Genomic DNA, 27,231 nt, shown 5'->3' with positions numbered 1-27,231 from the left:
CATCAAATGTATTATTATAACAATTCAAAACATGCCTTTATGTGATAACTCCACTATGAATCAGCTTTATAGGGAAGGTCTGAGTCTATGTTCCTTTTTGAACACAGGAGACAGGCTATGGCAATATGATTGTCCAAGTGTGGTGTTTTCTCTTAATCCCCTTGGCCTCTGGTGACCTCCGTGGGCCATATCTTCGTGGTGTGGATAGGTGGCAGCCATCTGTCCATCATCTTTTATATCAAGTACATTCCAAAGATAGATGGAGTTTCAATTTTTACTGTGACTCCATGAGGTCTATCCTACTTACTCTATATTAAAAAGCACCCTATATAAAAATGACACACAGGGCTTCCCTGGTGGTGCAGTGGTTGAGAGTCCACCTGCCGATGCAGGGGACACGGGTTCGTGCCCTGGTCCGGGAGGATTCCACATGCCGCGGAGCGGCTGGACCCGTGAGCCATGGCCGCTGGGCCTACGCGTCCGGAGCCTGTGCTCCACAACGGGAGAGGCCACAACAGTAAGAGGCCCATGTACCGCAAAAATGACCCACAATCCTGACCCCCCATATCATGCTCTACTTGTCCTTTTCCCCCCACATAATTTATTACCTTATACTACTATATAATTTATTTATTTACTATATTTAGTGTTTATTGTCTGTTCCCGCCTTTATCCAACTGGAATGTAAATTCACGAGTGCAGGAATCCTAGTTTTGTTCACTGAAACACCCTAACACCTAGTACATAGGTAGTTAAGTGATTAATAAACAGTGAATGAATGTTTTCCATTAAAATCTAGCTGATCAAGTCTGATTAGAAAGCAATCCTCACTGCTGGTTTTAGAACTAGAAATATACTCTTAAAAAAATTTTTTTTTCTCAAATTTTTTGAGACAAGTAGGTATAGTGTAAAATCCGTCCATGTCTTACCTTGAAAGCCATTTTTAAAATCGGCTCCATTCGGTAGGAGATCTGGAGTGTATTCACTGTAGCCACCTACATAAAACTGACTGAAGACATTGAGACCAACCAGTTTTCCTGGAGAGATGATGGATTTATTTTGCTGATCATCTACCTTCAAAAGGAAAAAAATTCAAAGCTTATTAAAAAAGAAATTGATTCCCCAGGGTGAACTGTTAAGATACTCTTTCGTTATTTCCCATTAACTTGGCATGAACACTTACACACACCTGAATTTTGAAGAACTCATAAACACTTTACCACTTAATTCTCTGCTTCTTCACTGGTGTCTGTTACTATGATATAGCTAGCAGTCATGGTTCTGCATCTCAATCAACATCACAGTTCTTCAAAGATTAGGAGCTGGCAGCCCGTTGGGCCTCCTCCATCTGGCCTTACCTCCCTCTCATATCCGTTCTCAAATGACCACCAGTCATTTATCAGCAAATGGAAACTGACCACGGCACCCAGCCCCCTTCTTAAATTTCTTGGTAGCTCTCCAGATGCAAATCTAAACTATTTAGATAAGTCCTTTGATGATACAGACCTTGTCCTTCTCCAGCCACACCTTTCACTTCCCTCGCCTGAAAACCACCAAGAACTACTGATGTTCCTTAAGCCCACGCTCGCCATGCTTCTTTTTCTGAACTGCTATTTACGCCAGTGTCACCTCTTTTGAGAAGCATTCCCTGAATCTTCTCTCTCACCTTGTTTATGTTAGTCATCCTCTAATTTATCCCCACACCACTTAACTGCAACACCCCCTAGTCTTCTGTTTTGTGTGCTAGTCTGTGAAATTCATGGGGGCAGGCGGCCCGGCTCTTTCACCTCTGTCCCTCAGCACAGATCTGATAATAGAGCAGCATGCAGTAAGATTGTGGGACAGATGGAGGGATGACCCTTTACCTTCAGCCAGCCTGCTCGGAAGGACCTCCCCAGAAGGACCGTGTGGATCCCATGGCTCAGATCGAGGGGATCGCTGCTGACACTTGCTGTGCCAGATCCCAGGTTGTAACTGTAAACCACGCGGCCGCTGCGCAGACCCACGGCCAGGAAGTCATCACCACTCAGCCCTGGAAGGAGAAAAGGCAGAGGGAAGGCCCACTGAGAGGAAACCCAGGAGGCTAGGCAGCTTCTTCACCCTCTGGCTCTGAGTCACAGACCCGAACAGTGAGTTATAACCCACACGTAACTTCTCATCTGCACTCAGGTGTGTGTGGAACTGCATATTGTTATCCAAACCCACAGACTCTGTCTGAGCATGAGGGTTCTGGTCAACCCGGAGGAATGCTCAATAACTAAAAAGTGGGAATTAAAATGTCCTTCTTGTCTAAATGAAATTAAGTATGTACTTCAGCATAATTAGAACTTCACAGTGGAGTAAAAACCTGCTTTGGTACTGAACGAGATTCAAATGATTGAGCTAACCTAGCATCAGCTTTGAATTTCTCTCTGTGGTTTGAGGTGAGTATAAAGATTTCTTTCTATAGTTGCGGAGTGTGTTCCAATTGTTCTGTTGCAAAAGCTTTCAACCACACTCCCATGACTAGTTCAAGGCTGGCTCTTTCTGCATTCCCTATTTGCCCTCTCCCTGCCCTAGTCCAGGGCCATTCATGCATCACACCGAGTTGCAGAACCCCGAACACTCAGGATGCAGCTCATAGGGACCCATGGGGAAGGGCAGGTGGTTGGGAGAGTCCTGGCATCGGGCACTAAGGGAAGATCCTGGAAGTAGGTTTGGTGGCTTTAGGAATGTCTGGGATGGTCAGTGGTGTGGGTACTTGCAGATGGGTAGTACACACATAGGTTAAGGCAGAGCTTCTAGAGATCGATGGGGGCAAGAGGTCTATGGACAGCATAGAGAAAATACATCACCCTGTTTCTCAAAGGTGTGTTTGTGGACCTTAAAACTGAAGCTTGCTGGTCATAGAATTGAGGCAAGGACTTCTGCTTGGGGGAAGAATAAGGACCCCATAGAAGTAAGAAGTTTAATCACAGGGCAAAAAGCAGAAGTGAGTCCTTGGATGTGGGCAAATTTGGGTGTGTACAGCACCCCTCTGCATTTCTAAGGGTGATACCTTGTCTGCTTCCTCGGCTTCTCTTGGTTGTTAGGCTGATAAAGGTAAAGGAGAGGAAAAAATCTGCAGGGCTGCCGTTTCCAGATAATGTAAGGAGGTGGGTTTCCTAAAGCACTTGAAAGCAGAAGGCTGAAGTGTTACTTAGAGATGCTTGACCTCTGCCACTGCCTTTTTCATGGGTCTGCTGTGAACCCTGAGCTGGGTTATTTTGGAAGCGCCTTATGTGAGAGCCGTTGTTAAGCATGTTGGGAACTTCCAGCAAATCTCTCTCTGTCTCTCTGGTGATTTCTTCCCACCTGCAGTGCTGTGGCAGGTTAGCTGGGCTGAGAATTTAAAATAGGGAGAACTCCCAGGGGAAAGCATACATTCAGGAAGGCAGTTAGAAAGGAGAGAAAGCACCCCTAGAGGCTGGAGGCAATGTCTCAGGAAGGTTTTGGAGTGCAGACGGGAAAAGGGTGGGGGAGAGAAGGGGACAGCAGGGTCCTCCTGTGGCTGCGAATGGGGCTCTTTGAGAGATTTTAGTGGCAACTGAATCGTCTTTGCAAATTGTTCAGGATGTTGGGACGGAGACGGTGTTCTGTGGACTGAGCTGGTAGTGGGAAAGCAGATCTACCTGAGCCTCACCCTTCTTTCCTTCCCGACCTGTTGCCATTCCTCTGTTCTGAGTCCCTGGCAGCCCATTTCATGCCAGAAACAACTTTACCCTCAAAGTCCTCACAGAGTTGGCTCAGGTGCCATGGGAAGTGGAGAAGAAGCAGCAGGGCATCGGGGACAGTCATTGTAACAGTATGGGGAGAAGGTTAGGGCAGTTACAAGGAGGTGATTTTGAATTGGCTTCTGAGCTAACCCATAAAACGACCCAAAAGAATTTGCTAGGTGGGTGAGAAGACGGATGTTCGAGGCTGAGGAAATAACTTTGCAAAACCCCAGGAGGGGCAAGGACATGGTGTCCTTAGGGAGCTTCCGGGAGCTGGGTGGGGATGGCGTTAAGTGTATGTGCGGGAAAGAGACATGTACTTAAGGGCCTCATACTGCAGTGAATGGTTTAAATACTTTACTGGAGACTCTTTTTTTTACAGGAGCCATGAAAGGATTTTGAATGAGAGAATTACATTAGATATGGCCTTTAGAGGACTCTCATAGCAGAGGTGCAGATAGAACTCAGAGGCAGATAGTGAACCTCATTGGAAGGTCATCTAAGTGACTCAGGAGAGGAAAGATTAACGTCTAAATAGATCAAGGCAGTAGCAGAGGGGACAGAAAAAAGGAGAGGAATTTGTGTGTGATTTGGAAAGAAACTTTGAAAGGATGGGTCCATTTGGAGTGAAGAGTTGAGAAAGAGGGAGGAGTTGGGGGCAGTTCTGAAGAGTCTGGTTTATAGAGCTGGGGGGTGGGGAATGGCCAGAGCCTGGAAAGGAGGGTCTGGGAAAGGAGGCTGACTCTAGTTTATAGATGCTTCTGCCCACAGACACATCCCAGGGTGTAGACGTGGAGATGCACTAGGAGGCAGGGATAAGGAGAGCCAGGGAGCAAATCAGACCATGAAGCAGATGACAGCATTGTATCTGCAAGCCATGGGTCTATTAGGGTTGCCTCTGCCACTCCTAATCTGGACCTCCCCTCAGCACCCTGGTGGTGATGACAGAGTAGATAAGGAAAGAGAAGCAGCTGACTACCAGGGCTGGTGCTGGGAAGGTGAACAGTATTTTAGGGACTTCGAATTGCTCTGAGGTGGTGTTTTGCAAACCAGGAAGTCCATCACGATCACTCAGGGAGCTTATCAAAAATACAGATTCTAGAAGCTACCTTATACGACTTGTATGAGAATCTTTGAAGCTAGGTTCTGGAAATATTTCTGTTTTTAATAGGCTTCCCATCTGTTTATGAAGCCTGACGGATGTTAATAAATTTAGGAGGGTCTGGGCATGTGACCTGTGCTGTCACACAGGGCTTTGTGTTCAGAAGAGCTTGATTTAATGCTCCACTGTCACTTCTTGAAATTCTTTGAACTGTGCTGTGAAAATGTCCATGAGACAACAGAGCATAAGCTGGAACACAGGCAATACACACACAACATGCATGTTTGTTGTTTCTTGCCACCCCGTTCATATGTAGTGTTTGTGACGTCTCATGAGAACAGAATTCCCCCAAAACTGGGATGTACTTAGGAGCTGGTGATGAGAAGGAAGGAATTAGAGTAATTATGCTGCAAGTGGTAAAAGAGGGAGGAAGGAACGATGGGAGTTAACTTTAGATGAAGAGCAGTTAAGAGTAACAAGATCTAGGAAGTGAATAAAAATCCTTTTAGAATGTACAGAAAAAAACCAACACAAATTTGGTCTCTTTCTGGCTAGGAAGAAGAGATGTAACTCAGTTCCATAAATCCTATTAAGCAGAGAGCTTTGAAGGGGTTGTGTTATGGTGAGTTGTAATTAACATTATAACAACTCATGATACTGGTTAGAGGAAATTTCATGGGTGAAGATGAGATGCTGAGGCCAGAATAGCATCTGGCCTCATCACAGGCAGAGGCCAGTGGAATGGAAGCAAGAGCTTCATCTAGGTGAGGAGAGGGATAGTGGTGAGGGCAACGATGATGGAGAATGGAAACAAAGTGAAGGATGCTGCCATGACATTTTGGAAGAAAAGACCAAAGAGGTTGAGACAAAGAGTTGCCAGGTCACTCGAACCTTCTCATATGGTCCTTAGAAGTGTGTGGTGCACTAGGGATGATGGTGGTGAAGGTCATAGATTCTAAATATATTGTTTAAAATCTTGGGAAGGAAAATAAAACACTTGTGTCATAGGCATGTGGTTATAATTAAGTTTATGGCATTTTGTTCCCTAAATTATTTAGAAGACTTTATTGGATTTGTTTGTTTGTGGTTTGTTTCTTCTACTATTTATATCAGTGGTTCTCCAACCTGGCTGGACCTTCTTTTTTTTTTTTTTTTAACATCTTTATTGGAGTATAATTGCTTTACAATGGTGTGTCAGTTTCTGCTTTATAACAAAGTGATTCAGTTATACATATACATATATCCCCATATCTCTTCCCTCTTGCATCTTCCTTCCTCCCATCCCCCCTATCCCACCCCTCTAGGTGGACCCAAAGCACTGAGTGATCTCCCTGTGCTATGTGGCAGCTTCCCACTAGCTATCTATTTTACGTTTGGTAGTATATATATGTCCATGCCACTCTCTCACTTTGTCCCAGCTTACCGTTCCCCCTCCCCATATCCTCAAGTCCATTCTCTAGTAGGTCTACATCTTTATTCCCGTCTTGCCCCTAGGTTCTTCATGACCCTTTTTTTTTTTTTTTTAGATTCCATACATATGTGTTAGCATATGGTATTTGTTTTTCTCTTTCTGACTTACTTCACTCTGTATGACAGACTCTAGTTCCAATCACCTCACTACAAATAACTCAATTTCGTTTCTCTTTATGGCTGAGTAATATTCCATTGTATATGTGTGCCACATCTTCTTTATCCATTCATCTGTTGATGGACACTTCCATATCCTGGCTATGGTAAATAGTGCTGCAATGAACATAGTGGCAAATGCCTTTTTTGAATTATGGTTTTCTCAGGGTATATGCCAAGTACTGGGATTGCTGAGTCATATGGTAGTTCTATTTTTAGTTTTTTAAGGAACCTCCACACTGTTCTCCATAGTGGCTGTATCAATTTACATTCCCACCAACACTGATTTAATCCACAGGCATGGACAGGAAGGGGAAATCTATTATATAGGAGGGAGGAAGGGTATAAAAGGCTTCCAATAGTAAGCCCAGGAAAAATGGTGCAGGTCAGTTTGACCTGAAGGAAAAAGAGAGATACAAAACAGAGAGGGAAAATAGGCAGAACAGTGCAACAATCCTTTCTGCCTTAGGGTAATTCTAGTGGAGTTCTTACCAGAAGAAACATGCAAACTAAGTAATGGTAATTAGAGATGGTCTAATTAGCTTCACCTGGAAAGAAGGCCTGGTGAAGGGTAGCTAGTAGCTGGAGCCATTGATTCATTAAGTCCTCAAAAGGAAGAATAAAACATGGATAAAAGCACTAACTCAGACCTGTGCATGGGAGAGAATTCCTGGGGGCACATGTCCTGCCGTTCCTCCCACTGATGCAGGTCAATCATGGGATGCTATAAACCATGAACATGACAGGCATGTGCTTTCATGTGGTCTGCTTGAAAGGACACCCCAGAAACAGATCCCATGGCCCAGGAAGAGGCAGAAGCCACTCTCAGGTGCCCTGTGTGGGATTCAGGACTATTTAGAGGGCTGTTCCTCGGATCGTTCTGAGGGAGCATTTGGGAGAAAAGATTCATATAGAGAGTGCAGTGGAAGCCTCGTGTATTTCAGCCCTCACCAGGTAATCTAAAGGTAAATATTGTGACTTTTAACAACACAGAAACGTGATCATCCTCACTCAGCTGATCCAACAATCTTTTAAGTCCAATAGGAAAAAAAGAAATCTTTCTGAAGTGTTTTATTTGGGATGAAATTTTGATTTATTAGTAGAGAAAGAGTGGACATGACTTGTTATGATTTCTTCAAACTATTCTTCCAATATGGTAAACTATTATAATGTATTAAATGTAATTTACCTTGATAAAAATGATGGGGTTGGAACCAAAAGAGGTAAGCTGAGTCCCAGGTACCACAAGGAGAGGAGTGTTTAATCTTGGCCTCTTTGCTAATTTAACTTCTAGCTGCTCACTTCCTCATACCTCTCTTTTGAAAAATGGGAATGGTAATACTAATGCTTCATAGGATTGCTTCTAGCAATAACATAAAATGTTTTTCTTCCAGTTTTATTGAGATCTAATTGGCATACAGCACTGTATAAGTTTAAGGTGTACAGCATACTGATTTGACTTACATACATCATGAAATGATTACACTAAATTTGTGAATATTCATCATGTCATGTAGATATAACATTAAAGAAATAGAAAAAAATTTATCCTTGTGATGAGAACTCTTAGGATTCATTCTCTTAACTACTTTTATGTGTAGGAGATAGATCTTCAAGATGGCGGGGTAGTACGATGTGGAGATCACCTTTCTCCTCACAAATACATCAAGAATACGTCTACATGTGGAACGGCTCCTTCAGAACACCTACTGAACGTTAGCAGAAGACATCAGACTTCCAAAAAGGCAAGAAAATCCCCATGTGCCTGTGTAGGGCAAAAGAAAAATGAAAAAACAGAGACAAAAGAGTAGAGATGGGACCTGCACCTCTGGGAGGGAGCTGTGAAGGAGGAAAAGTTTCCACATGCTAGGAAGCCCCTTCACTGGCAGAGATGGGGAGGTAGGCAGGGGGAAGCTTTGGAGCCACAGAGGAAAGCACAGCAACAGGGGTGCAGACGGCAAAGTGGGGAGATTCCCGCACAGAGGATCAGTGCCGACCAGCACTCACCAGCCTGAGAGGCTTGTCTGCTCAACCTCCAGGGCAGGTGGGGGCTGGGAGCTGAGGCTCAGAATTCAGAGATCAGATCCCAGGGAGAGGACTGGGGTTGGCTCTGTGAAGACAGCCTGAAGGGGACTAGGGCACCACAGCTAGTCAGGAGGGAGTCTGGGAAAAAGACTGGACCTGCCAGAGAGGCAACAGACCACTGTTTAGGGATATACGAGGAGAGGGAATTCAGAGCATCACCTAAACGAGCTCCAGAGATGCGTGTGAGCTGAGGCTATCAGCATGGACACCAGAGATGGACATGAGGCATTAAGGCTGCTGCTGCAGCCACCAAGAAACCTGTGTGCAAGCACAGGTCACTATCCACACCTCCCCTCCCAGGAGCCTGTACAGCCCATCACCGCCAGGGTCCCATGATCCAAGGACAACTTCCCCAGGAGAGCACACGGTGTGCCTTAGGCTGTTGCAACATCACGCCAGCCTCTGCCACCATAGGCTCTCCCCACATTCCAATTATGACTACCAAACCCCTCCCTCCCCCCCAACCTCAGTGAGCAAGGGAGTCCTAATCAGCTGCTGCTTTAACTCCCTCCTGTCTGGTGCGGGGAACAGATGCCTGAGGGCGACCTACATGCAAAGGTAGGGCCAAAAAATGCTGAACCTCAAGAGCTGTGTGAACAAAGAAGAGAAAGGAAAATTTCTCTGTGCAGCCTCAGAAGCAGCGGATTAAATGCCTGCAATCAACTTGACGTTCCCTGCATCTGTGGAATACCTGAATAGACAATGAATGTTCCCAAAATTGAGACAGTGGACTTTGGGAGCAACCGCAGACTTGGGGCTTGTTTTCTGCATCTGATTTGTTTCTCATCTTATGTTTATCTTAATTTAGTTTTCAGTGCTTGTTTTCATTGGTGGATTTGTTTATTGGTTTGGCTGCTCTCTTCCATTTTTTTTTTCATTTTTCTCTTTTTGTGAGTGTTTGTGTGTATGTTTATTTGTGTGATTTTGTCTGTTTAGGTTGGTTTTTACCATTTGTCCTAGGGTCTGTCTGTTCTTTCTCTTTTCTTTTTTTTCAGTTTTGTTTTGTTTTGTTGTTTTTTCCTTTTATGACTGTGTGTGTGTGTCTATGTTTCTTTGTGTGATTTTGTCTGTTTAGTTTTGCTTTTACCATCTGTTTGGGGTTCTATCTGTGTATTTTGTTTTCTTCCTTTTCTTCTGAGCCGTGTGGCTGGCAGGGTCTTGGTGCTCTGGCTGGATGTCGGGCCTGAGCCTCCAAGGTGGGAGAACTAAGTCCAGGACACTGGACAACCAGAGACCGCCTGGCCCCACATAATATTAATTGTTGAGCGCTCTCTCAGAGATCTCTATCTCAACACTGAGACCCAGCTCCACCCAACGGCCAGCAAGGCCATTGTGGGATGCCCCATGGCAAACAACTAGTAAGACAGGAACACAACCCCACCCATTAGCAGAGAGGCTGCCTAAAGTCATACTAAGTTCACAGACACCCCAAAAGCAACACTGGATGTGGCCCTGCACAGCAGAAGGACAAGGTCCAGCCCCACCCACCAGAACACAGGCACCAGTCCTCCCCAACAGGAAGCCTACACAAACATTGAACCAACCTCACCCACTGGGAGCAGACACCAAAAATCACAGGAATTACAAGCGTGCAGCCTGAGAAAAGGAGACCCAAACACAGTAAGTTAACCAAAATGAGAAGACAGAGAAATATGCAGCAGAAGAAGGAGCAAGGTAAAAACCCACCAGACCAAACAAGTGAAGAGGAAATAGGGAGTCTACCTGAAAGGAATTCAGAGTAATGATAGTAAAGATGATCTTGGAAACAGAATGGAGAAAATAGAAGAAATATTTAACAAGGGCCTAGAAGAACAAAAGAGTAAACAAACAATGATGAACAACACAATAAATGAAATTAAATATACTCGAGGAGAAATCAGTAGCAGATTAACTGAGGCAGAAGAGTGGATAAATGACCTGGAAGATAGAAGAGTGGAAATAACTACCAGAGAGCAGAATAAAGAAAAAGAATGAAAAGAATTGAGGACAATTCTCATATCCAACATTAAATGCAGCAACATTCAAATTATAGGGATCTTAGAAAAAGAAGAGAAAAAGAAAGGGTCTGAGAAAATATTTGAAGAGATTATAGTCAAAAATTCCGTAACAAGGGAAACAAAATAGTCAGTCAAGTCCAGGAAGCACAGAGAGTCCCATACAGGATAAAGCCAAGGAGAAACACGCCAAGACACATATTAATCAAACTATCAAAAATTAAATACAAAGAAAAAATATTAAAAGCAGCAAGGGAAAAGCAACAACTAACATACAAGGGAATCCCTATAAGGTTAACATCTGATCTTTCAGCAGAAACTCTGTGGTAGAAGGGAGTGGCAGGATATACTTAAAGTGATGAAAGGGAAAAACCTACACCAAGATTACTCTACCCAGCAAAGACCTCATTCACGTTCGAAGGAGAAATTAAAACCTTTACAGACAAGAAAAAGCTAAGAGAATTCAGCACCACCAAACCAGCACTACAACAAATGCTAAAGGAACTTCTCTAGGTGGGAAACACAAGAGAAGGAAAAGACCTACAAGAACAAATCCAAAGCAATTAAGAAAATGGTAATAGGAACATACATATCGATAATTACCTTAAATGTAAATGGATTAAATGCTCCACCAAAAGATATAGACTGGTTGAATGGATACAAAAACAAGACCCACATATATGCTCTCTACAAGAGACACACTTCAGACCTAGGGACACATAGAGACTCAAAGTGGGGGGATGGAAAAAGATATTCCATGCAAATTGAAATCAAAAGAAAGTTGGAGTAACACTTCTTGTATCTGACAAAATAAACTATAAAATAAGGACTATTACAAGAGACAAAGAAGGACACTACATAATGATCAAGGGATCAATCCAAGAAGAAGATATAACAACTGTAAATATTTATGCACCCAACAGAGCACCACCTCAATATATAAGGCAAATGCTAACAGCAATAAAAGGGGAAATCAACAGTAACACAATCATCGTAGGGGACTTTAACACCCCAATTTCACCAATGGACGGATCATCAAAAATGAAAATAAGGAAAGACAAGCTTTAAATGACACATTAGACATGGTGGAATTAATTAATATTTATAGGACATTCCATCCAAAAACAACAGACTACACTTTCTTCTCAAGTGCTCATGGAACACTCTCCAGGATAGATCATATCTTAGATCACAAATCAAGCCCTTGGTAGATTTAAGAAAGATGACATCATATCAAGTATCTTTTCCAACCACAACGCTCTGAGAAGAGATATCAGTTACAGGAAAAAACTGTAAAAAATACAAACACATGAAGGCTAAACATATGTTACTAAATAACCAAGAGATTGCTGAAGAAATCCAAGAGGAAATCAAAAAATACCTAGAAACCAATGACAATGAAAACACGATGACCCAAAACCTATGGGATGCAGCAAAAGTAGTTCTAAGAGGGAAGTTTATAGCAATACCATCCTACCTCAAGAAACAAGAAAAATCTCAAATAAACAACTTAACCTTACACCTAAAGCAATTAGAGAAAGAACAAAACCCCAACAAAGTTAGTAGAAGGAAAGAAATCATAAAGATCAGATCAGAAATAAATGAAAAATAAACGAAGGAAACAATAGCAAAGATCAATAAAAGTAAAAGCAGGTTCTTTGAGAAGATAAACAAAATTGGTAAACCATTAGCCAGACTCATCAAGAAAAAAGGGAGAAGACTCAAATCAACAGATTAGAAATGAAAATGGAGAAGTAACAACTGACACTGCAGAAATACAAAGGATCATGAGAGATTACTACATTCAACTATATGCCAAACAAAATGGACAACCTGGAAGAAATGGACCAATTCTTAGAAAAGCACAATGTTCAAAGACTGAACAAGGAAGAAATAGAAAATATGAACAGCCCAATCACAAGCACTGAAATTGAGACTGTGATTAAAAATCTTCCAACAAACAAAAGCCCAAGACTAGATGGCTTCACAGGTGAATTCTATCAAACATTTAGAGACAAGTTAACACCTATCCTTTGCAAACTCTTCCAGAATGTAATGGAGGGAGGAACACTTTCAAACTCATTCTATGAGGCCACCATAACCCTGATACAAAAACAAGACAAAGATGTCACAAAAAAAGAAACTACAGGCCAATATCACTGATGAATACAGATATAAAAATCCTCAACAGAATGCTAGCAAACAGAACCTAACAGTGCTGTTGGATCACACATTATTACCAAATATGGTTTGTCCCAGGAATACAAGGATTCTTCATTATACTCAAATCAATCAATGTGATACACCATATTAAAAATAGATGGATAAAAACCATATGATAATCTTGATAGATATAGAAAAAGTTTTTGACAATATTCTACACCATTTTTGATAAAAACTCTTCAAAAAGTGGGCATAGAGGAACCTACCTCAACATAATAAAGGCAATATGACAAACCCACAGCCAACATCATTCTCAATGGTGAAAAACTGAAACCATTTCCTGTAATATTAGGAAGAAGAGAAGGTTGCTCACTCTCACCACTATTATTCAACATGGTTTTGGAAGTTTTAGTCACAGTAGTCAGAGAAGAAAAAGAAATAAAAGGAATCCAAATTGGAAAAAAAAGAAGTAAATCTGTCACTGTTTGCAGATGACATGATACTATACATAGAGAATCCTAAAGATGCTACCAGAAAACTACTAGAGCTAATCAATAATTTGGTAAAGTAGCAGGACCAAAATTAATGCACAGAAATCTCTTGCATTGCTCTACACTAACAATGAAAAATCTGAAAGAGAAATTAAGGAAACAATCCCATTTACCATAGCAAGAAAAAGAACAAAATACCTAGGAATAAGCCTACCTAAGGAGACAAAAGACCTGTATGCAGAAAACTATAAGACACTGATTAAAGAAATTAAAGATGATACAAACAAATGGAGAGATATAACATGTTCTTGGATTGGAAGAATCAACATTGTGAAAATGACTATACTACCCAAAGCAATCCACAGATCAATGTGATCACTATCAAACTACCAGTGGCATTTTCCACAGAAGTAGAACAAAAATTTTCACAATTTGCATGGAAACACAAAAGACCCCGAATAGCCAAAGCAATCCTGAGAAAGAAAAATGGAGCTGCAGGAATCAGGCTCCTTGACTTCAGTCTATACTACAAAGCTACAGTAAACAAGACAGTATGGTACTGGCACAAAAACAGAAATATAGATCAATGGAACAGGATAGAACTCCCAGAGATAAACTCACGTACATATGGTCACCTTATCTTTCATAAAAGTGGAAAGAATATACAATGGAGAAAAGACAGTCTCTTCAATAAGTGGTGCTGGGAAAACTGGACAGCTACACATAGAAGATTGAAATTAGAACACTCCCTAACACAACACACAAAAATAAACTCAAAATGGATTAGAGACCTAAATGTAATGCCAGACACTATAAAACTTGGAGGAAAATATAGGCAGAACACTCTATGACATAAATCACAGCAAGATCCTTTTTGACCCACCATGTAGAGGAATGGAAATCAAAACAAAAATAAACAAATGGGACCTAATGAAACTTAGAAGCTTTTGCATAGCAAAGGAAACCATAAACAAGATGAAAAGACAACCCTCAGAATGGGAGAAAATATTTGCAAATGAAGCAACTGACAAAGGATTAATCTCCAAATTATACAAGCCGCTCATGCAGCTCAGTGTCAATAAAACAAAAAAACTAATCCAAAAATGGGCAGAAGGCCTAAATAGATCTTTCTCCAAGGAAGATATACAGATTGCCAACAAACACATGAAAGGATTCTGAACATCACTAATCATTAGAGAAACACAAATCAAAACTGCAATGAGGGATCATCTCACACCAGTCAGAATGGCCATCATCAAAACATCTAGAAACAATGAATGCTGGAGAGGGTGTGTAGAAAAGGGAACCCTCTTACACTGTTGGTGGGAATGTAAATTGATACAGCCACTATGGAGAACAGTATGGAGGTGACTTAAAAAGCTAAAAATAGAACTACAATATGACGCAGCAATCCCACTACTGGGCATATACCCTGAGAAAACCATAATTCAAAAAAGGCATGTGCCACTATGTTCATTGCAGCACTATTTACCATAGCCAGGATATGGAAGTGTCCATCAACAGATGAATGGATAAAGAAGATGTGGCACATATATACAATGGAATATTACTCAGCCATAAAGAGAAACAAAATTGAGTTATTTGTAGTGAGGTGATTGGACCTAGAGTCTGTCATACAGAGTGAAGTAAGTCAGAAAGAGAAAAACAAATACCGTATGCTAACACATATATATGGAATCTAAAAATAATGGTTCTGATGAACTTAGGGGCAGGACAGGAATAAAGATGCAGATTTAGAGAATGGACTTGAGGACACAGCGGGAGGGGTAAGGGTAAGCTTGTATGAAGTGAGAGAGTGGCATGGACATATATACACTACCAAATGTAAAATAGATAGCTAGTGGGAAGAAGCCGCATAGCACAGGGAGATCAGCTCAGTGCTTTGTGACCCGCTAGAGGGGTGGGATAGGGAGGATGGGAGGGAGACACAAGAGGGAGGGGATATGGGGATATATGTATATGTATAGCCGATTCACTTTGTTATAAAGCAGAAACTAACACAGCATTGTAAAACAATTATACTCTAATAATATACAGCAGTGTTAATTATATTTATCCTGCTGTATATTATATCCCTACTATTTATTATCTTATAAGTGGAAGTCTCTACCTTTTGACTGCCTTCATCCAATTCCCCCTCCCTTCTCACCCCACCTCTGGTAACTAGAAATCTGATCTCTTTTTCAATGTTTCTTTGTTTTTGAAGTATAATTGACCTACAACACCATATTATATTCTGTTATGCAACATAGTGATTCGATGTTTGTATACATTTCAAAATGATCACCATAAGTTCAGTTGCGATCCGTTACCAAATAAATATATTACATAGTGATTGACTATATTTCTCACACTGTACATTTCCTACTCTTGACTATTTATTTTGCAACTGGAAGTTTGTTTCTCTTAAACTCCCTTGGTATTTCTTTCCTCCCCTGAGCCTCCTCCCCTGTGGTAACCACCTGTGTGTTCCCTGTATTTATAACTCTGTTTCCATTTTGTTATGTTTCTTTTTTGTTTTGCTTTTTAGATTCCACAATTAAGTGAAATCATACAGTATTTGTCTTTCTCTGTCTAACTTATCTCACTTAGCATGATACCCTTTAGGTCCAAGCATGTTTTCCCAAGTGGCAAGATTTCACTCTTTTGTTTTAATGGCTGAGTAATATGCCATTGTATGTATGTGTGTCTGTATATACACACACATACCTTCTTTATCCATTCATCTATAGATAAGCACTGAGGTTGCTTCCATATATTGTGTATTATAAATAATTCTGCAATGAACATAGGGGTGCATATATTTTTCTGGTAAGTATTTTTGTTTTCTTTGGATAAATACTCAGTAGTGGAATTGCTGAATTATATAGTAGCTCTAGTTTTTATTTATTGAGGGTCTCCATACTGTTTTCCATAGTGGCTGCACCAATTTACATTCTCACCAACAGTGTACAAGGGCTCCCTGTTTTCCATATCCTCACAAACACTTGTTATTTGTTGTCTTTTTGATAATAGTTCTTCTGCCAGGTGTTAGTTGATATCTCATTGTAGCTTTGATTTGCATTTCTCCAATAATTACTGATGTGCCTGTTGGCCATCTGTATGTCTCCTTTGGAAAAATGTCTGTTCACATCCTCTGCCCATTTTAATTTAAGTAATTTATTTATTTATTTTCCAAAGTAATTCTTTTGTTTATTGATTATCTATTATATCTTAAATATAGCAGTGTGTACATGTCAATCCCAAACTCCCACTCCATGGCCCCTCACCACCCTTTCCCCCTGGTAACCATAAGTTCATTCTCTAAGTCTGTGAGTTTGTTTCTGTTTTGTAGATAAGTTCTTTTTTTTTTTTAGATTCCACTATAACTGATATCATATGATATTTGTCTTTCTCTGTCTGACTTACTTCACTTAGTATGATAATCTCCAGGTCCATCCACGTTGCTGTAAATGGCATTATTTCATTCTTTCTTATGGCTGAGTAATATTCCATTGTATATATGTACCACATCTTCTTAATCCATTCATCTGTCAATGGACATTTAGGTTGCTTCCATGTCTTGGCTATTGTAAAAAGCACTACAATGACCATGGAGGTGCATGTATACTTTCAAACCAAATTTGTCTCCAGATATATGCCCAAGAGTTGGGATAGTTAGATCATATGATAACTCTATTTTTTGTTTTTTAAGGAACCTCCATACTGTTCCCCATAGTGGCTGTAACAATTTACACTCCCACCAACAGTGTAGGAGGGTTCCCTTTCTCCACACCCTCTCCAGAATTTATTGTTTGTAGATTTTTTGATGATGGCCATTCAGACTAGTGTGAGGTGATATCTCATTGTAGTTTTGATTTGCGGTTCTCTACTAATTAGTGATGTTGAACATCTTTTCATTTGCCTCTTGGCCATCTTCTTTGTATGTCTTCTTTGGAGAAATGTCTATTTAGGTCTTCTGGCAATTTTTTGATTGGGTTTTCTGTTTTGATGGTATTGAGCCTCATGGGCTCTTTGTAAATTTTGGAGATTAATCCTTTGTTGGTTGCATTATTTGCAAATATTTTCTCCCATTCTGTGGGTTGTCTTTTCATTTTGTTTATGGTTTCCTTTGCTGTGAAAAAGCTTTTGAGTTCAATTAGGTCCCATTTTTTAATTTTTGTTTTTATTTCTGTTACTCTGGGAGATAGACTGAAAAAGATATTGTTACGATTTATGTCGGAGAGTGCTCTGCCCATGTTTTCCTCTAAGTGTTTTATAGTATCTGATCTTACATTTAGGTCTTTAATCCATTTTAAGTTTATTTTTGTGTGTGGTGTTAAAGAGTATTCTAATTTTATTTTTTTACATGTATCTATCCAGTTTTCCCAGCACCATTTATTGAAGAGACTGTCTTTCCTCCATTGTCATAGATTAATTGACCATAGGTGTGTGGGTTTATCTCTGGGCTTTCTATCCTGTTACATTGATCTATATTTCTGTTTTTGTGCCAGTACCATGCTGTTATGATGACTGTATCTTTGTATCAGTAGTATAGTTAGGAAGTCAGGGAGCTTGATTCCTCCATCTCCATTTTTCTTTCCCAAGATTGCTTTGGCTATTTGGGGTCCTTTGTGTCTCCATACGAATTTTAAGATGTTCTGTTCTAGTTCTGTGAAAAATGACATTGGTAATTTGATAGAGATTGCATTGAATCTGTAGATTGCCTTGGGTAGTATAGTCCTTTTCACAAAATTGATTCTTCCAATCCAAGAACATGGTATGTTTCTCCATCTGTTTATGTTATCTTTACTTTCTTTCATCAGTGTTTTATAGTTTTCTGAGTACAAATTTTTTGCCTCCTTAGGTAGGTTTATTCCTAGGTATTTTATTCTTTTTGATATGATGGTAAATTGGATTGCTTCCTTAATTTCTCTTTCTGATAATTTGTTTTTAGTGTATATAAATGCAACAGATTTCTGTATATTAATTTTGTGTCCTGCAACTTTTCTGAATTCATTGATGAGTCCTAGTAGTTTTTTGGTGGTATCATTAAGATTTTCTATATATAATATCATGTAATCTGAAAACAGTGTTTCCATTTTGAATTTATTTTTGGGCATGGTGTGAGAGAGTAATCCAGTTTAACTTTTCTGCATGTAGGTGTCCAGGTTTCCCAATACCATTTATTGAAGAGACTTATTTTTACCATTGTATATTCCTGTTTGTTGTCATAGATTAATTGCCTATATAAGTGTGGGTTCATTTCTGGGCTCTCTGTTCTGTTCCATTGATCTCTGTCTCTGTTTTTCTGCCAATTCCATAATGTTTTGATGTTTTATATAAATATATACACACACACACATATATATATATATATACACACACTCAGGGAGTATGATACCCCCAACTTTGTTCTTTCTCAAGAGTGTTTTGACTATTTGATCTCTTTTTCATTATCATACAAAGTTTAGAATTATTTGTTTTAATTCTGTGAAAAATAAGTTCATTTGCATTATTTTTGTTAGATTCCACATATAAACAATATCATATGATATGTGTCTTTCTCTGGCTGGCTTAACATTTAAAGTAATTATTGATAGGTGTGTATATACTGACATTTTATTAATTGTTTTAGGGTTATTTCATGGCTCTTTTTTGTTCCTTTCTTCTTCTTTTACTCTCTTCCCTCGTGATTTAATGCCTATCTTTAGTGTTATGTTTGGATTCCTTTCTCTCTCTCTTTTTTTTTTTTTTTGTGTGTGTATTTCTTATAGGTTTTTGATTTGTGGTTACCATGAGGTTAATATATAGCAATCCCCCTCTCTCTTGCTCTGTGTGTGTGTGTGTATGTGTGTGTGTGTATGTATATGATTATTTTAAGTTGCCGGTCTCTTAAATTCACATTTTAACAACCCAGCATTCTTACTCGTCTACCCTAATGGTTACTGTTTTGGGCATCATATTTTACCTCTTTTTGTTTTGTGTATCCTTTAACTACTTATTGCAGATATGGATGATTTTACTACCTTTGTTTTTTAGCCCTCTTAGTAGCTTTGTATGTGGTTGACTTACTACATTCTCTGTATATTTGCCTTTAGCCATGAGCTTTTTCCTTTTATAATTTTCAAGTTTCCAGTTGTGGCCTTTTCTTTTTCACTTAGAAAATTTCCTTTAACATTTCTTGTAAAGCTGGATTGATTGTGCTGACCTCTATTACCTTTTGCTTATCTGTAAACCTTTTGATTTCTCCATCAAATCTGAATTAAAGCCCTGCTGGACAGTGTATTCTTGGTTGTAGGTTCTTCCCTTTCTTCACTTTAAGTATACTGTGCCACTCTCTTCTGGTCTGCAGAGTTTCTCCCTTCTGGTTGCAGAGTTTCTGCTGATAGCCTTATGGGAGTTCCCTTGTATGTAGCTTGTTGCTTTTCCCTTGCTAATTTTAATATTCTCTCTTTATCTCTAGTTTTTGTCCTTTTAATTACAATGTGTCTTGGTGTGGTCCTCTTAGGATTGATCTTATTTAGAACTCTCTGTGTTTCCTGGACCTAGATGTCTGTTTACTTTCCCAAGTTAGGGAAGTTTTCAACTATTATGTCTTGAAATATGTTCTCTGCCCCCTTTTCTCTCTCTCTTCTCCTTCTGGGACCCCTATAATGTGAATATTATTATGCTTGGTGGTCTCTTAAACTGTCTTCATTTTTGCTTATTCTTTTTTCTGTTCAGCTTCAGTGATTTCCACTACTTTGTCTTCCAGCTCACTGACCCGTTCCTCTGTATCATCTAATCTACTGTTAATTCCTTTTAGTGTATTTTTCATTTTAGTTATGGTATTCTTTACCTCTGTTTGTTCTTCTTTGTATTTTCTGACTCTGTTAAAAACTTCTAACTTCTCAGTCTATTCATCCAATCTTCTCCCCACTTCTTCAAACATTTTTATGATCATTTCATTGAACTGTTTATTGCATAGATTTCCTACCTCTACTTCACTTAGTTCTTCTTCTAGGGTTTTATCCTGTTCCTTCATTTCAAACTTATTCCTCTACTGCCTCATTTTGCCTACATTGCTGTTTTTATTTCTATATATCTGGTGGTGGGTTGATTCCGTCTCCCAACCTTGGAGAAGTGGCCTTTTGTAGGGAAGTCCTATGTGTCCAAGCAGCACTCTCCCTTGTGGTCACCAGAACTGTATGCTTTAGAGGAACCCCTATTTGGGCTGTGTGGGTCCTTCTGTTGTGATGGGCTGGCTAGCCTCTGCTCTGGTTGGTTGCCAGGCCTTGCCTTGTGTGGAGCTTGCTGGCCACTGGTGAGTGGGGCCAGGTGATGAGGTGGCTGACTTCAGAACACCTAGGGTTCCTGGGGCTAATACCGGCCCACTGATGGGCAGAGCCGAGTTTCAGGGTGCACGGTTGTGGGGCTGGAGGTCCTGGATCTAGTGTCAGCCTGCTGATGGATGGTACCAGTTCCTCACATGGTTGGCTTCAGGATTTGGGGTATCCCAGAGCTGGTGTCGACCCATTGGTGAGTGGGGCTGGATCCCCAGGTGGTTGTCTGAGGGATCCAAGGTGTCTTGGAACTGGTGTTGGCCTGCTAGTAGGCAGTGTTTGGGCCTGGGGTGGTCCCTGGGGCTAGTGTGGGTGGGTGGAACCAGGCACTGGGGTTCTCTGGCTGTAGGGTCTGGGCAGTCCCGATGTTGGTGTTGGCTTGCTGGTGGGCAGGGCTGAAGACTAGGAAGTCCCAAGGTTAGTGCCAGCCCACAGACGGGTTGAGGCCAGTCCCAGGGTCTCTGGAGGCAGGGGTGCTGGGTGTCCTGGAGTTGGTGTTGGCCTGCTAGTTGTGGAGGCTGAGTCCCAATGGCTGGCTACAGGGCCCCAGGGGTCCCCAGGGCTACCACCAGTGTGCCAGTGTGCAGGGCCAGATCCTGAGCCCTTTGGTGGACAAGGCCATGTCTGGGCACTGTGGGCTCTGGGGGTCCTAAGACAGCCAGCCTGGGGTGAGGCTCTGGCCTTGCCCACTAGCTGCTTGGCCTAAGGTATCCCAGGACTGGTTCTGACAGCCTCGTGAGCCAGGCAAGGTCATGACACTAATAAGCTAGAAGGAGGATTCCAAAGTGGCTTGTTAGCACCAGTGTCCATATGGTAGAACCACCTCCCAAAAAGCCTGTCTCTGGTGTCTGTGTCCCCAGGGTGAGCTCCAGTTAGTTACCTCCTGCCCCTCCAGAAGCCTGTCCAGGATCAGCAGGTGTGTCCGACCCAGGCTCCTTTCAAATTACTGCTTCTGCCCTGGGTCCTGGAGTGTGTGAGATTTTGTGTGTGCCTTTTAACAGTGGAGTCTATATTTCCCATATCCCTCTGGCTGTCCCGAAATTAAGCCTCACTGGCCTTCAGAGTCAAATATTCTGGGGCTCCACTTTTTGGTATAGGACCCCCTGGGGAGCCTGATGTGGGGCTCAGACCCCTTGCTCCTTGGGTAGAATCACAACAATTGTAATTATTCCTCCATTTATGGGTTGCCCACTGGGGTGTGGATCTTGACTGTACTGTATTTCTTCCCCTCCAACCCATCTCGTGTTTTCTTCTTTCTATCTTTAGTTGTAGGAGATCTTTCCTGTTAGTCTTCAGGCCATTCTCATCAGTAGTTGCTCTGTAACAGTTGTAATTTTGGTTTTCCCATGGCAGGAGGTGAGCTCAGGGTCTTCCTACTCCTCCATCTTGGATCTTTCCAAATGGATTCACAAATTCTAACAGACAAATGGATTTTTCCTTTCCCTTCTTTCCTGTCTTGAGTAAAATAAAAGATGTGAGAGGAGATAATGCTGCGAATTTCCAATTCAATGAACCTGACTTGGTGAATGGCTCCTTATTACTGGTGGGAGTTCCCTTCTGAAGGAACAATTCCTTTTGTGCACACACTTTGTGGGTATATTTGAATATATTCTAGGGCCTGTTAGGCTTTTAGATTTCTGAAAGGAGGAAACTACCTTTTAATCAAATATTCTTGACATTGAACTAGAATGATGTTGACACTGAGACCAAGATAAACTTAACTAAGCTTTCTTTAGTTGACTATGGGTATATTCAGTTTTTGAAAAAAGCTAAATTAGGTATGAATGAAGAATTAGATAAATGTGAGTGATTTTAGGAAAATACCAGAATAAGTTTATGGAGCTAGAATCAAAGCTAAACGTGCTGCAAAGCAAAAAATATATCTAGTTTGACCCAAAAGAATGGAAATTTCACCAGAGCAATACACATATGGTGTAGGATTCTGGACACTGGAACCATTTTTACCCCGTATTCAGAGACAGACTCTGCTTTAGTGACTGTTACACTAAAATTAAGATAACTGGAGATTTTGAATGAACTCTTAAGGAGCATACAATCTCTATCTTAAGGTCTGTACAGCTTCTAATCATAGTGGGAAATTTTAACTTTGCATGTTCTTGATATGACCATTAAACTATGTATATTCCAGAGCCTTGAAAGCATTGGAACCATACAAAGCCATGTCTGTGATGTTTCTTCATTAGTCATTGTCTACAATGGAGACCATATAGTGTCCAACTCAGAGGATTAAATCGTTAAGATGTGGGCAGTGTTAACTGGCTACTGTTTGTGGCCACATCAAGCTGGTGCCCTGACTTGCAGCTGTGCTAGTGAACAGAAGGGCAAGAGTGATGCTGGCTACAAATGCACCACTGCACTCCCAGCACATGAAAACAGGGTAAGAGTGACTCTGACTACAAATGCACCGCTGCACTCAGATCACATGAGAATAGGGTGAGAGTGACTCTGGTTACAAGTGCACCGCTGCACTCCGAGCACATGAAAGTATGATAAAATGCATTTCCTGGACTTATATCTGGCTCGCAGTTTTCTATCTCTTGAACAAAAGGAGTTGAGAATAGAAAGAGTGGGAAGTCTGGAACTCTCTTGATGTGCTGTCAGAGATGACAACATGAAAACAAGGGATGGAAACACCAGTCGGTGGGTAAACTTGAATTTCCCTGAGATGGAACCCCACGTGCTCACTGGAAGCACAGAACAAACAGTGAGAATGTGGGCTTGGAGTTGATCGATTTTCAGTTTGTTCCTCCACTGGATGCTCTTCTGTGAGACCAAGGTGCTCCCACTGAACTATGCTTAAATGAACACTCCCCTCCATGTAAGTTTAACAAGGAGGGGGGATTTGCTAGGATCTACCTATTTTTGTCATTTGTAACCTTATTTGAGCCCTGGTCAATTTTTCACATATTTCTCAGTCAGTAAAGTGAATTAGCTTAACTTCTTTTTGAATAATCTTAAGATCTCAATTTATTTGATAACTTAGATGACATTGAAGATACAGTCCAGGATGTTTAATTTCAAGAAAATGAAGATTTGAGAGTTTGAGGTTGTCAGGTAGAAATCCTCATGGTTTCTCATCACATGATGAACATTTTTCTGTTGTAGAACACTGGCACACACTGCCAGTTGTGACTGGAGGTGGCCAGGCCATGGGGCCCGGCGCTGTGCCACGTGAGGGAGTGGCTGCCCCCACTTGCCCTCTTCTTCCGCGGGGTCTGACCCCAGTTCTGAACAGGCGGAGCTGACAGTTTTGTGTGATGTCCCATCTCTGTTTTTCTGTAGATGACATACACCCCAATTTTTTTCCACACAAAAACATCAAGCTATATTTATGTGCTCTTATTTCAGTTACAGTTACAGGGCTTGAAGTAAACAAGAAATTATTTGGCATGAAATATGAGGTAGCCTTTCATAATTACCGCAGCACAGAAGGCCTGCCGGCAGGTGATGGGCAGAAAGCTATGCACACAATGCACTCAGACGCAGACATCACTTATCCAGGGAGTTATGTATGTTTTCTTGAAAGAGTCTGTCACAGCATCACACCTTTCAATACAGGATAATGTTGAGACTTAAACTTACATTTCAATGATGTGAACAGTAATCCATGTCCTCCCCTCCCTTTATTTAGGTCCTAACTTTTCTGACACAATCTAGATCAATCTGTGACCACACAGTATTATGAATGAACCAGGAAAGCCTCTGTCTATGGAGAATCCTTCAGTGAGTGAAAGAATCAGTAAGCATGTGATTATTGCTTTCTCACACAGCACCTGCCATGTGAGTGGGGTGTATGAAAGAAATTAAAGACTTAGTTTGTCCAAAAGGAATTTAAGATTAATCTTGATGAGGGATTAGGCAATTGCTGCTATCCTAATGTTTTTGATTTATGAAAATGGTAACTTCATACGATTTGAAGTAGTGATTGTGAATGACAACACAGTATATGATTAGGTTCCAAATTACAGTATAGAAGCTACCTGTTCCATACAGGCTTTGTGTAGGTAGGATATGGGAAACCTGGGTTTGTCAGAGGACCATTACCTGGATGGGTTGTATCGAGGATGGGAAGAGACCTGGGGCAGTTGCTCCAGGCAGGAGGGAGCAGGGAAGGTGATGTGGATGGGACGATGGGTCTCAGATGGCATAAGTGGGCTGGGGATGGGCTGGGAGAGAGTGGAGCTAGGGAGGTAAGCCGGACTGCTGCAGAACTAGTTGTAGAGCATTGGCTGAAATGGAAGGGAACGGATGGGAAACACACAGAACGGGAGCACACTCCCTGACTGGTCTAGTTGGATGAAATGTCTACTTTCTGAGCTCCATCTTTTCTATCACTTACGTACTTCTTTACATTCAATGATGCCTATGTTCCAGACAAGTATTAGACACCATGATGGATACTTTGTGTACCAGACATAATTTCTGACCTCTGGTTTAGTATTGTTAATAAAATTTTAACAAATTTTAAGTTAACGATAAGTTCACAAAATTTTAAATACGTTATGTTGTGCTTCCCCAAATTGATTATAAGTTTTAGTGTAACAGAGGCAGAGATTTTTGTATTCATTCTTTCAAAACTGTAATGAGTGTCTACACTTGACAGCCTCTGTTGATAGAAAATAGAAAAGCCACAGTCCTGGTTGAGAGAGATCCAGACAAACAGTTATAAAATACGGTAACTGTTCCCAGCAAGCTGCAGTGAGATGAATTCTTAAATTTCCTGGAAGTGTTAAAGACTTAAAGATAATTTTCTGAGCTGAGGCTTAAAGGATAGAAGTGGTTTTGAGGCATGAAAGTGAAGTGTGCGTGGCTCAGGAAGATTGGGACAGCCTATGTGAAAGCACAAAGGTGGAGGATGCAGTGAAATGACACAATGACATGACCCAGTGACATGGCACTGTGACATGACACAGTGACATGACCCAGAATGTACACGTGTGCTGATATTGCCGAGTGTAGGGCGGAATGAAGCACAAGAGATTGTGCAAATGGGCAGGGGCTGGACACATGTCTGTGCATGTTATGCAAAGGATCTTAGGTGGTATGTTATGAGGAAGCATGTTGATTAGGCAGTATACGTTCAGACTTCTACGTGGAGAATAGAGAGGGAGAGGGCAGTACTGGGCAGGGAGCCTGGAAAGGAGATTATTGCTACTGCGACCGCCTGTGATAGATAAACTGGGAGCAAGGAAGGGAAGAAAGAAGAAGCAGAAAAGATGAAAAAGTCATTGGAAGGTAAAATGGACAGACCTTGGTGTTTTATAAAACATGGGGTATAAACTGGAGAGAAGATGACAAGGACCTTGTCTGACTTATTCACAACTGTATCTCCAGCACTGGGAAGAATTCCTCATCTAGGCTCCCAGTAAATAGCTGTCAAAGTGAATAGAAGGGAGAAATCCAGATGACTCCTGGGTTCTGGAGGAAGCACAATGTTTATACCAGTCACCAGTGGAAGGAATATGGGAGGGGAAGATCAGGTATTCCTCTATGGACCGATGTGGGACAGACTGGTGGTTTTTAGAAGAGCCGAACTATAAGACACAAGTGATAAGGGAGCGAAGGAAGAATTGGTAATGAAGGAAATGCCAAATATGACTGCAGAAAGACAGGACGAGTTTTAGGTTAGGTTAAAATCCTACGTCAAGAGAGACATTTTCAAGCTTAAATGTTTGACAGGGTAATTTGTCCAGAGTTCAATGTGCATGAAATCTGGCAAAATCAGAGTCTGGCTCTGGGGACTCGAGGAAGAACATCACCCGTGTTGGGGAGTGAAGAAGTTCCCTTGCCTTTTCACATCCCAAATTAGAGATTGGCTTATAGTTCAAGTTATCATACGAACTCTGTGGCTTTGTGCATCTTTTAACCTGAGAAAGACAAAGGCAGCATGTGAAATGTGGTTTTAGTAACAACCAAAGCACAGGTCAGAGATTTATGTTACTATACAATAATACCTATATGTGGAGATACCACTGTTAGAAGCACTAACTTGGGTCCTAGTTTCTTATATAGAACAGAAAATTGCAAATTGTGTGGTTAATGTTGATCATAATAATATATTTTAAAGGAATATGTGTTTATTTAACCAATAACTTTATGCTACATAAATTGAAAAATCTTCCCTGCCTAGGATATTATGAGCAATAACTGCATATCTTAGTCTGTCCCCACATAAGGTCTAATTTAGCTGGTCCTTAGGGGTTTTTTTTGTATGGCTGCTCTATAATATTAGTTGCATGAAAAGCACCTAACGTTCTTGATAAAAGTCTATTATTTTAATTCAAGAGGGCCTGTGAATTAATATTTTAACAAGCACCATCGTGTAATTCCGATACAGGTGTGAAGAGGTTCTACCTGGAGAAATCCCCCCCTTGAGAAGCTCTTTGGCCTGACTTGCATTTTTTAGCCGGTGTTCTTGCTCTCTCTGGTGGTACAAGGTGGAATTGTATGTTTCAGAGTTTTCATTTTCACTGATTGGCAGATAGAGCGCCACAATTAATCTACTAGTTATCCAGCCTTTCTTTAGCCATGCTGTAAACCTACGGATGCAAGTGCTGCATTAGCATTCATCTCCCTACACACAAAAGAGATGTGAGAAGACCAGAAAGTGTAACGTGAAATTTCATACCTCAGAAGTGCTGCGACCAAGACAATGCTTTTACATTTTTTGGTTTGGAGAATTTTGAAGGA

At 41.0% G+C, this 27,231-nt stretch overlaps 1 protein-coding gene across 1 annotated transcript in view; it reads right to left on the bottom strand.

Annotated features, from left to right (window-relative positions):
* Positions 1–27,231, bottom strand: part of EYS (eyes shut homolog) — a 1,660,061-nt gene that overhangs the window by 73,865 nt on the left and 1,558,965 nt on the right. Inside the window, 2 exon segments of the mRNA XM_065888819.1 lie at positions 930–1,074; positions 1,866–2,032. Coding sequence (XP_065744891.1) covers positions 930–1,074; positions 1,866–2,032 — 312 coding nt within the window.

This window comes from Phocoena phocoena, chromosome 12 (genome assembly GCF_963924675.1).
Source record: "Phocoena phocoena chromosome 12, mPhoPho1.1, whole genome shotgun sequence".
Classification (NCBI taxonomy): Eukaryota; Metazoa; Chordata; class Mammalia; order Artiodactyla; family Phocoenidae; genus Phocoena; species Phocoena phocoena.
Note: the sequence above shows the minus strand (reverse complement) of the source record. Positions and strands in the feature narration are given on the sequence as shown.